This window comes from Rhododendron vialii, chromosome 3a, assembly GCF_030253575.1.
Source record: "Rhododendron vialii isolate Sample 1 chromosome 3a, ASM3025357v1".
NCBI lineage: Eukaryota > Viridiplantae > Streptophyta > Magnoliopsida > Ericales > Ericaceae > Rhododendron > Rhododendron vialii.
In genome coordinates this window covers 1,521,684-1,533,998 of record NC_080559.1, presented here as the reverse complement: position 1 = coordinate 1,533,998, position 12,315 = coordinate 1,521,684, and the positions used below count along the sequence as shown (strand labels likewise).

The 12,315-nt window shown below is 36.7% G+C and overlaps 1 protein-coding gene and 2 long non-coding RNA genes across 3 annotated transcripts in view; 2 read left to right on the top strand and 1 right to left on the bottom strand.

The window, feature by feature from the left end:
• Nucleotides 1-4,247: 4,247 nt before the first annotated feature.
• On the top strand, nt 4,248-6,386 carry LOC131320815 (uncharacterized). Its single transcript, XR_009198356.1, has 4 exons — nt 4,248-4,540; nt 4,571-4,674; nt 4,769-4,885; nt 5,879-6,386. It is a non-coding gene; the product is annotated as an uncharacterized LOC131320815 (long non-coding RNA).
• Nucleotides 4,539-8,560, bottom strand: LOC131320816 (uncharacterized). Its single transcript, XR_009198357.1, has 2 exons — nt 7,442-8,560; nt 4,539-6,455 (listed from the first exon to the last, which is right to left on the bottom strand). It is a non-coding gene; the product is annotated as an uncharacterized LOC131320816 (long non-coding RNA).
• Nucleotides 8,561-8,975: 415 nt separating this feature from the next.
• LOC131320814 (disease resistance protein At4g27190-like) overlaps nt 8,976-12,315 on the top strand; it is a 33,974-nt gene continuing 30,634 nt past the window's right edge. Inside the window, exon 1 of the mRNA XM_058351685.1 lies at nt 8,976-11,824. Coding sequence (XP_058207668.1) covers nt 9,047-11,824 — 2,778 coding nt within the window. The 5' untranslated portion in view covers nt 8,976-9,046. The remainder of the gene's footprint in view (nt 11,825-12,315) is intronic.

Here is a 12,315-nt window from a genome sequence, read left to right as displayed (position 1 = left end):
AAACACCTTAAATTACTAAAATTTACAAGATCGAAGATTAAAAACAAGAGCTTTGTTCGTTTAAAAACAAGAGCTTTTTTTTTTTTTTTTGAAATGACAAACAAGAGCTTTGTTCATTTAACTTTTTTCCTTGATTTTAGTTTGAAATCATTTTCAAATATCGTTTGGGTATTTCCTTTTTCTTTTTTCTTTTTTTTTTCCTTTTTTGCCATTTCCCGCTACCGAGCACAAGGGGGCCAGGGGTGGGGTCAGCTAAAGATTCTCTACAATTGTGTGCACCGACTCCTATCTTTAAACTCTTTCAACCACTCAATGTGACTTCTTTGACGAATTACAACCTTCCGCTATTCATTTGTAGACCCCTACGAGCAACCAAAGTATATGTAATCGTTTACACCCAGCCACGTGATTTCTACTCTTTTTCCCCTAGCTACTTTTTGGTCTATCTCATTCATTTGAGAGAGAGAGAGAGAGAGAGAGAGTTCAGATAGCAGTTGCCTCAGTTTAAAATTCAAATTTCAATCTAAATAATTAGAAGTGTGATTAAGTTTTGGATATTTTGGCAAACACAGCCAAGTTTGCCAAACGAACCCCATTCCAGAACACATTCTTAAAAAATAAGTATTTAATTCATATTTTTAAACTTAAAAATAATGTAAATGAAAAATAATTTTTCAATTTTTTTTTGCACTGTATAAAAGATTTCAATGAGATCTATCAAATAAGATACATATTGAAAGAAAAATTATTTATGTAAACACATAATTTCAAATTTAAAATTATCTTTTTAAAAAATAAGTAATTATTTCCGGGAACGAAGCCAAAGAGTCTAAGGGGTGTTTGAACAAATAAGCCACAGTAACTTATTTTTTGTCCTTATTCAAATTTTTTTCACGTTTGTTAGTTTCTCTTCAATTTTTTGGGATTATTGCTTCACCAAAACGAGAGGAATCTATAACCCAATTTTTTAGTTTTTATTTAAAAAAAATTGGATTTCGACCGATTTTTTTTTTTACTTTTTAGATTTCTCTCTCATGACGAAGCAATAATCCCCATAAAATTTACGAAAAACTAACAAATGCAAAAAAAATTTAAATAAAAACAAAAAATACCACTTTGACTTATTTGTCCAAACAGCCCGTAAGAGGGGAAGTGAAATTGAGAGTGAGATGCTACTAGAAATAAAGGTGACAAGGACTTGTTTGGAGCTTTTCGTGTGGGGCTGTTGATATGAAGCATCATTAAGCATTGTCGGCCCACTGCTTTGAGATCTGAGAAAGAAAGACTTTGTCCACCTCCACCATTCGGTCATCCCATACTCCTACAAAATTTTACTCTCTCCGTCCCATAATATTTATCCGGACGATAAAATAAAAACATAAAATAATACTACAATTTTAGCAAGAGAATTTTAATTTTTTTTCAATAATTTACTAAATATCGATAAATTCTTTTAATTTATAAAAAAAATTTGAATTTTTACTTCAAAGAAATGGATTATTTTTTAATCATCGTTTTACGGACCGAACGAATATTTTGGAAATGAGATAGTATATATCTTTTAAATCTCTTAAAATATGCAAATAGATCTTATTTGATTGATCTTTAATCAGTTTTATCATGCAAAATTTTTTAAAATCATGAAACCAAATATAAATTGAAAGATATACAAAATTTAAGGAAAAGATATAGGTAAATTACATATATATATGAAAAAGAGTGCTTGATCCAACACCCTACACACATCGGATGCCATTGTTTCTCGCGTGCCGCCCCTCGGTTTTTTTTTTTAGAATTATTGGACAGTTCGGATCGACCGTCCGGTGTCTGAAGACTATCCGACGAGACCGTCGGTATGATTTCGGTGGGAAATCCGTCGGTACGGATAAGAGCACTCATTTAAACATGACATACGCATTAAAAATGAACCAACAACTACAGACAAGGTGAGTAATATTTCTGGAGCTCATTTCCAAGTGGGCTGTCCTTCTCCTCAGTCGAGAGGGACCACTTCCATCAGAGTAGTCGTTTTCTACTGTATTTACTGAGGGAAAAGACATTGATGAGGTGGAAAGGGCAATTAAAGTGAGAGAGAGAGAGAGAGAGAGAGAGAGAGAGAGGGGGGAGGGAGTCATGGTGTCTTGCAAATTTGCAATGATGCTTGTTTTTTTTTTTTTTTGATCAGATGCAATGATGCTTGTTGGTTATCAAGTTTTTGTCAGATCAGTGTAAGGGGTGTTTGAGAGTTTATTTTTTGATTTTTAATTTTTTGACTTTTTAATCATGATCAAAATATATTTTAAATCTGATAGAATATTTAGGTGATATGTGCAGAATGTATTTTGCAACAGGAGTAATGTTTGAGAGATAAGTGATGAAAATAAATTATGAGTTAATATTTTACCATGTTGCCCTTGGTTTTTTATTATGATATATACTGTGTATATGGATAATGTTTTAAGCAATTTTTGTAAAGTTATATTATGAAATTGTTGTCTTCTTGTTATTTGAAAGTCTCCAACTTTTTTCTAATTTTTTTGCAACTCAGAAAAATGACGATAAGTAAATAATGTTGTAGAATAACGATTATTTTTTTTTGCTGTCTTTTTTTATCTTTATTTATTTTTTGATAATTGAAAGCCTCCGACAATCTTATTGGAGCATTTTTTTTATTAAAATGACAATTAAGTTAAATTGCAAAAAAGTAAGAACACTTCCAACCATCATTAATCCAAAAAAAATTACATATAAACTAAAAGAAAAATAAAACAGACAACTTAAACATTATACAAATTAAGCCTACAAATTTAAATAACAAAAAAAAAAACATATTCCAACACCGGTGAATTCATCAATTGCACAAATTAATTACAAATTTAAATAACCATCATTAATTACTCAATTTAAGTGAGGGTATTTTGGTAATTGACATGAGAATGTGAAAAGCCAAAAATGCAAAAAAAAGGACCTCTTTTTGGCTTATTGCCTCCAAACCCAAAATCAATGAATCCATTTTCTGGAAATGCATTCTGCAATTAGGTTGCCAAACACTCAAAATAAGATAATGAGATAATGATAATGCAATAATGAGCTAACCAAACACCCCTTGAACGGAGCGGGGGTGCTGTAGTGTGGCAAGTACACTATACAGTCAAATTGATCGCATTACACGGTGTAATGCAACAATTGCACTATTGCACCCCTCCCCTTCTTCCGTCTAAACGGGGGCCATTCTTAGACTCTTATCAAACTCCCAATGATCAATGCTGAAATTAATGTCTCATTGATCAATTGAGATATGCGTAAAGTAATTCGGACACTCTCAATTATCGAATAAAAATTATGCTTCTTAAATCTACAAAATGCACACATGATTGCATGTGGTCGTGGCATTTGAACCGAAACAAAATTACAACTTTAAAGTATCTGATTTGTTACATAATGTAAGGCACCGGTTGCTGCGTTATGTGATTCAAATCCACGATTCTATTAACATTCTAATTCACAATTGCAGGGATGAGATGGATCGAGATGGCTCCGGAAATCCTGTAGTGCATTACAAAGGTGTAATGCAGTATTACAACCGTTAAAAAATATTTTTATTGGTTTAAATTTAAAATAAAACTCTTCGTGGAAAAGAACAGAGTCTTCACGTAAAGAGTTATTTTCAAAAGCCGCCCCATTAATTTCTGAGACAGACACCATTAAGGCCACGAATCCGGATGAAACAGTGGGCGGATATTACAAAGACCGTTCCTTAGTTTTTTCAAAAACCACATATCTTCCCCAAGTTTTTAGAATGGTCGCAATGAATCTCCTATCACACATGTTGGACTAAAGGCCTCTTTGCACAACCTTTTACTACGGCTATTTGGCACGATATTTCTAACAACTCATGCTAGCTGAGTTGCTTACCCTTAGCCTAATCATGCAGCTCAAAAAATTAACCTCAGGTTATATAGTTGATGATCACACTTTATTATATATCATTTCCATTTCATTACCCCCACCGATGTGGGACTTCTTAAATGGGGTTTCACAGTATTTTAGGCTATTTTCTCTTAATCTTTACAGTCAATTTTTTACATCACAATTTCTGCCTCAACTTTTTGGATTGCTAAGCTTAATGCGTGGATTGCCAATCAAAAGGGTGCTTGACTTTTTGGAGCTTATGATTTTAATTTCAAAAAAATTTCTTCATATATTGTCTTTTTCAAAAAAAATTGAAAAATTAAACATGTCAAATAATAACTAAAAAAAAATTCATTAACAAAATCATTGATTAAAAAAAGTTAAATTAGTTTAAACTCATAAAGCATAGGATTTATTGGGGATGATTGTAGTTTAGGATGAGATCATATGTACCAAGTGGGTGTGGAAATGAAATTGGTTCATGAGGAACCACTCCCTCTTTGGTGGAGCTCATTTTCAATTTTGAAACTTGAGTGAAGATATCTGTAATTATAAAAATCCTCAGGAGAGCTCATTGGAATTTGCCCAAAGTAGATTTTTTAAGGACATCATGGTTCCACCCGTTCATGTCAAAAAAAAAATGGTTCCACCCGTTCAGTCAGTCCATCTACACTCTCTCTATCTCTACCACTCAATCTTGAGTTTGCCATTTCCTGTGGTCTGCCTCTTATCTTTATCTTCTACACGCTTTAATTTATTCAGGTATGCCATAAACTTGAAATCATTCTATATTGTTGGGATGAGTGTGTTTTTATGAGCAGTGGGATAATATAGATTATTATTGGCTTAATTTCAGATGCCACCAATATGCTTAAAGATTGGATGATATCAATTAATCAATCATGGAGTTAATTCTTGAAAGCATTAAAGTAAGAGTTCAAAGTTGAAAAACGAGTGTGCCTAATTTATTCAGGTATGCTGCCTTTATAACTTTATTACTCTTTTGGTGTTGATTATAGTGTTCGATATACATATCTCATTGACACAATTAATTCTATATTGTTGGGATGATGGTGTTTTATGAGTAGTGGGATAATAGTAGTATCGGCTCTCAGATCTCGACAATGCAGCTAAAAGATTTCGATGGAAGAGTTCCTTGCCTTCTCATTGGTGACTTCTATTAATATTTAATCAACCATGGAGTTCTCGAAAGTATATACTCCTACTAATTAAAGTAGTAATTCAAAGTTGAAAAATGAGTTTGTTAATTTATTTGTCAAAGGGTAAAGACCTACGACACCCTCAAGTCAGGCCCCTGTCCCGCAGGACGGAGCTTGGAGCAATATTCTAAAAAAAAAAAATTAGTAATTTTCTATTTATACTAGACAAAACATACATATACACATAAAAGAAATCAATTATTTTTCACTACATAGCCACTTTTTTTATTTTACATGCATATGCAGATATATACAATGGGTTAATTTGTGGAACTCGGTTAAGGAAAAACAAAATTACTATGAAAAAGGGGTTAATTCAAATTGTAGCTATAAAATGGGTAGACAATATACGCATTTATCAAGATATATGTTCATTACTCTTGGATGAGGGAGTAACTGATTTGGGAATATTTTTTTTATGTTGGTTGCCCCTCTCTGCAAATGGTCGACGATTTTTCCTTTTGTCTCTTTGGTGTTTGATACTTTGCATTGTTCTTTATGATGTGTCCCCTTGCTGAGATTTTACTCATGTTTTGGTCTCTTTGAGATTGCAATCCAATCCACGGATGTTCCCCTCTACTCCCCGTTATATTGAGTTGCTATTTGTTGAGATAAACGTAGTAGGGCGAATATTATTTCAAAAAAAAAAAAAAAAAAACTGTAGGGGAAATATCTTACTTCTATCTTGGGGAAGTTGACATTAAAGGTAGTCTATTTTCTGTTTACTATATTTCTTTTTACTGCAGGTATAGGTAGAGAGCGTTCTCTTCTCAAATTTGAGTTGCATCAACTAATCAAATAGACATTGTGGCATTGAGGATATCAGAATACATCCACTAGTTCTAGTGCCTCTTCAACTTGCCACAAGGGTAAGCAAACTCTATTTTGGTTGGCCCGGGACAAATTAGAATTCTGGTCCCGCCCTTGCCTCCAAAGCTTGTTATGAGTTCGCCTCCAAAGCTTGTTAATTTATTTGTCAAAGGGTAAAGACCAACAAAAAATTGTTCAAAACTTCGCCGATTAGCAAAAAATTGTTTCAAAATCCTTTTCTTCTAAGAAAATTTGAGGGTCATGTTCAGGTCTTTTGTGAACCCACCCTTTCTAATAGAGACGGAGCTATGATTTACATATAGGGGGGCAAAACTTAGAACCTAAAAATAGTCATATTCACGGCTGTTGGATTTTGAAGTCTTCCTTGCATACAGTTTGAAGTTCATGCATGAAACCTGAGGAATATTATTGTACAAGAGAAAAGAGAGCCATTTTCAATTATATTGGGCAAAACACACATATACATACAAAAAAGAATTAATTAATAATTTTCTACTACATAGCCACTAGGGGTGTTATTCGGTCGGTTCGGTTCGGTTCGGGGTGGATTTGCCGCACCCCGATCGGGTTCGGGGTATATATTCCGGAGACCGATCCCGACCGGTATTAATTTCGGTTCGGTTCGGTTCGGGGTGAGTTCGGTTCGGTCGGGGATTTCGGGGCGTTCGGTCCGCCCGAAATGGGCCTTAATTGGGCCATTTGGGCCGTTTTTAAAAATTAACAATAAACTACGGGCTATGTTTAGACCATTTTTTCACCCATATTTGGGCCATTTTCACATGTTTCTCACCCATATTTGAGCAATTTTCAACCTTAAGTCAATTACCCATGTTTGGGCTATTTTTTCACATTTGGGCCATCGTAATTTGTACCTTTTTTTTTTTTTCAAACACCAATTGAAAAAAAAAAAAACATACAACAAGTATGCTCAAACAATTACAACTTTTACAAGTACTCTTCCACCATCTTCTTTTTTTTTCAATCGAATGGAAATATTTTCTACACTAGTGTATATAACTAGGAGGAGTTAAAGTAATTTAGAACAGAGAGAGTAATCGATTGGAAAATTTTGCAAAAACGTAAATAAATCAAGCAATGAAATTCCAAAAAAAAAAAAGTAAGAGCCAAAAGTTAACCATTCAAAACAATAAGAGCCAGAAGATTAAAACAATTTATATAAATATATATAATATATTTATATATTATATAAATATATAAATATATAATATTCGCGCTCGGTTCGGTCGGTTCGGTCCTCGGTCGGTTCGGTGCGGTTCGGTTCGGTTCGGTCGGTTCGGTCCGCATTCGGTTCGGTTTGGTTCGGTCGGTATAGATTTCCAGAAAACCGAGACCGAACCGACCTAGGTTCGGTTCGGTTCGGTCCACCCCGAACCGAAAAAAAGCTCCCTTGGACCGACCGAAGACCAAACCGATCGGTCGGTTTTTTCGGTCTTTTTCGGTCCGGTCGGGTTCGTAACAGCCCTAATAGCCACTATATATTTTACATTTTGAAGTTTGGGGGATCGGTAGAGTACATTATAAATATTTATTGTGCATTTTATGTTTTACATAGAATGATTCTAGAAAGGTTGGGCGGCCTGGGCCCCACCTATATACGTTCCCCCGGCCTCAACTCCCGTGCCAATAAGATAATTTTGGATCGTTCTTTTTTAAAATATCTTCTTGAATATTGTTTGTGCCAAAAAGTGTGCCCATCTGGCATTGAAAGATATGATCTCAGAATTCGTTTATCGGGTGTGTTACTATATTTTTTCCGATCGACATGATTTTTGGCATAACTAATATTGTCGATAAGACTTAAAATTGAACGATTTCGATCGTCTTTGTCGGACATAGAAGGACCCACGAAAGGTCTCAACCAGAGAGTGGTAAGTGCGTACAAGCTGATTACAGAAAGACACGTGGAAGACAAAAAACATCACCAAATTGATAAATTAAATCCCGGTCCCATGTGGAGTAAAGTTTTCATCCTATTCACATTCATGGATTACAATTCAAACCTATAGTTGTATGGTTTACCAATTTTATCCTTACTATATACTCACTCTGTCTCACAAAATGTCCAAAATCACTAGTCACATCTTCTCAGTAATCACATTTCTTACCAGACTTTTTCTTCCTGGAGATAATGATAGGATCCATGTCAAACATATTTATTGACTAGCTAGCTTCCAACTCATGGTATATGAATGTGTTGTGATTAAATTGTTTTCTTTATAATGTGAACGTGTATGAATTCCATGTACGATAACATTGACAAAGGCGATGTCTAATAGTACTCCTATGTATTTGAGAACGGTCAATTCAAGTATAAAAGGAGTTCCGGCCAGATCAAGAAAAAAATTAAATAGATAACTCGTCAAAGAATAAAAGACTAAAAAACAACCACGATTCAAGAATACAATCTCCGTTCTCTGATCAAATAGGGTTCTAATCTATTTGCCACGTACGGATTCTTTTTTTTAATTTAAGTTCTTTTTTCTTGTCTTTTTTGATCAGCAAATTAAAGAAGAGATTTTGATTTGCTGGATCATTTAAAGCTGGATTTAAGGAAGTCAAATAATGTAGGGCAAAAGTTGTCCCCAAAAGAATAAAATTAACTAAAAATAAAAAGCTAGATCAGGTGTAAGGGTCATCATTTGGCCCGAAGGCCCGCGGCCCGCCCTAAGCCCGTCCGGTGTAAATTTAAGCCCGCCCGGTGGCCCGCCCGATTTTTGGCCCGCTAGCCCGTCAATTGGGCTAGCCCGCGGGCCGGGCTTGGGCTTCAATTTATAGTAGGTAGCCCGGCCCGCCCGGCCCGCAAAAAAGAAAAAGCCCGATCGGCCCGGCCCGTGGGCGGGCTTGGGTAGTACATTGGCGGGCTGGGCCGGCCCGGCCCGGCCCGATGATGACCCTTAATCAGGTGGTATATTTTACACCGGAGACGGTATATTTTACGATTAAATAAAGTAGTTTGCGTGGTGCTATGCTGTTATGTCATTGCTCTTATCTTTTTTATAAAATTAACCAAAAGCTTTGTTCTTTGGAAATATCAGAAGAACTAACGCGCGCCGTAGCAGAAAATGTGTACTCCGCATAGCATAATTGAGCAGTTGGGTTGTAGAGCCTTTGATGAAGCGGTCAATGCAGCGAGCAAAGCAGGGAAATATGTTCTTCAGTACAGGACGAACTTGGACAAATTGCGAACTGAAATGAGAAGTCTTGAAGATCGTCGGGTAACAATTGAAAGAAAAGTTCGCGAGGCCAATGATCGCGGTGAAGAGATTGAGAATGCTGTTTCACACTGGCAAACGGACGCAGACGAGATGAAAAATTATGTTCAGGACCTTATCGAGCGAAGTACAGCCGAGGCAAAAATGCACTGCTTTGCATGCTCATGTCCTAACATCAAGGGGCGGTACCGATTGAGCAAACAAGCAGAAGAGAAGACAGCTGATGTCAAGAAACTCGCTCAGGAAAGCCATTTTGATGAAATCTCGCACCCTAAGCCGCCTCCTCCAGAACTTGAATTTCCATCCACCGATAATTATGTTCACTTGGCATCTAGGACACCAATTTTGGAGGCTATTGTGGGTGTGTTAAAAGATCCCGAAGTTAAAATGATTGGCGTATATGGGCTCGGAGGGGTCGGTAAGACCACATTAGTCGAGAAGGTCGCCAAAAAAATGCTAGATGATGGAACTTTTAAGCAAGTCCCGCTAGTAGCTGTCTCTAAGGATCTTAATGTGAAGGACATACAAAAAAAACTGGCTGACAAATTGAATTTTACATTGGATGCAGCGAAGGATGAAAAGGGAAGAGCGATTGAGTTGTGGAATAAATTCAAGAACGGCGAGAAATATCTCGTAATATTGGATGACATTTGGGAAAAGGTGGACCTGAAGGCAATAGGTATTCCTGTCATGGAAGGAAATATAGGGTGTAAAGTTGTGCTAACGTCTCGAAACGAAGATTTGTTAAGTATCAAAATGAAAGCCGATAGAAAATTTCCAATTGCAGAGCTATTGGAGGCAGAAGCATGGGAACTATTCAAGAAGAATGTGGGAAATACCATCGAGTCTCGGCCAGAAATAGATTCCCTAGCACGACAAGTGTGTAGAAAATGCCAAGGTTTGCCGGTCGCCATAAATGTTGTTGGAGCCGCGTTGGAAGATAAGCCAGTCTTTGTGTGGAAGAATGCACTCGAAAAACTTGATAGGTACATGATCACGAACATTGAGGGCATTGACCAAACTGTTTGGGCTTCTTTAAAGTTGAGCTACGATATGTTGGGGTCCTCGGATGCAAAATCTTGTTTCTTGCTCTGTTGTTTGTTTCTTGAAGATGCCGAGATATCAATCGACGACTTGACGAGACATTGTGTGGCGAATAGTTTGCTTTCTCAAAATCCACACACACTTGATGAAGCAAGAAATGCTGTGCGTACAGTGGTGGATGCCCTCAAATCAGCCTCTTTGTTGTCAACTGACTATCACGAAAATGTTGTCAAAATTCATGATGTTATAAGAGATGTCGGTATCTCAATTGCACGGGAGGAAAAATCATTTCTGATAGATCATGGTGCCCATGAATGGCCACGCAATAGTAGGAATGTGACATCGTATTCAGCAATCTCATTAAGTTTCAAAAGTATTAAAGGGCTTCCCAATGGGTTGGAATATCCACAACTCCACACCTTGATGGTTGACAACAGGGAATTTTCCGATCTTGAGGTTCCAGACAATTTTTTCAATGGAATGATCCAACTTACAGTGGTGACTATTACTCGAATGCGTATGCGGCGACTCCCGTCATCACTTGCAAAATTGGCGAACCTTCGGATGCTATATCTGAATGAATGCGAGTTGGACGATATTGCTATACTTAAGGAGCTGAAGAGTAGCCTTGAAGTCCTCAGCTTCAGGGGTTCTAATATCGAGGCATTGCCGCTAGAGATCGGACAGTTGACTGGTCTACGAGTGTTAGATCTCCAAAATTGTGACAAACTCAAGATGATTCCTGGAGGTGTCATTTCCAATTTGACTAGCCTGGAGGAATTGTACTTTCCGCAAAATTTTGACAAATGGGAGGCCACAACTGACAAGCAACAAGACACGAGCAGCAGAGAGAATGTGAGCCTCGAGGAGCTGCGACGGTCATTGAGTATTGGAAAATTAACCACTTTACATATCTTTATACCAGATGTCATGCTATTACCGAAGGAGGACCTAATATTTGGGAACCTGAAGGGATTTAAGATATCAGTGGGTAATAAATTCAAACCTTGGGAAAAATTTCCTCGAAGATGCACATTGAAATTGGAACGTATTGATCAGTTAAGAAATGAGTTCATCTCTTTGGTGGACAAAGCTGAACATGTAATCCTCAGTGAGATTGAGGGTTTGAAGAAGGTGTTTCATGATAGAGGTGTTGAAAATAGATTTCTTGACTTGAAATACCTCGAAGTTACATTATGTTTTGAGGACTTGGAATATCTTTTTGGTGAGTCAAAATCATCCATGCAAAGTCATGGGCTTCATCACTTACAGCCATTCAATAATTTAACTACGTTAATTATTAAAAATTGTAAGTCAAAGTATCTCTTCTCCCCAACCACCGCAAAAGGACTTGTTCATCTTGAAGTGCTAGAAGTAAGATCCTGTAAAATCATGGAGGGAATAGTTGGATTTGAAAGACGAAATGATGAAGATGAACTCACCAGTGAGGTGAAGTTCAGTAAACTGGAGCACCTGCAATTGGAAGATCTACCAAACCTCTTAAGCTTTTATGCCCAAAAGGAGAAGATGGAAACAATCACGGGAAGCACTTCTTCCTGTGCCCAACCTCTTCTCGGTGAAAAGGTAAGCTTTATCATCGTCCTGTGTTATTTTATTTTTTCAATCGGCCTTTATCATTGTCCTGTTAATTAGTTTACCTGGGTATTTTTTTTTTTAAACAGCAAAAATATTATTAAGGATAAACTCGACAATAGGTACATCGAGGGAAAAGAAGAAGGGAAAAAGAATAGGGGGAAGAAAGAAATAAGAGAAGGGAGGGGTAGGGGTTGTGGGGATTCCGGGTGGTTCTTAGATTGATCTGTTATTCCCATTTAGGAATTAGTATGTGGGATCTACCAAAGCTTGAAAGCTTCTGTACCAAATTGGGGAAGGTGGGCACAACTAAAGGCAACTCTACCATCCTTGCACTACCTTTATTCAACGGAAAGATACATTTGCTTTATCATTACTAACATTGTGCCCGTTCATGCACGAGACAAAAAGAAAATCACATTGATATTTTTTTCGGTCTCGTCTATCGAACGGGCAAAAGAGATAGTTGAATTTTTTCAGCT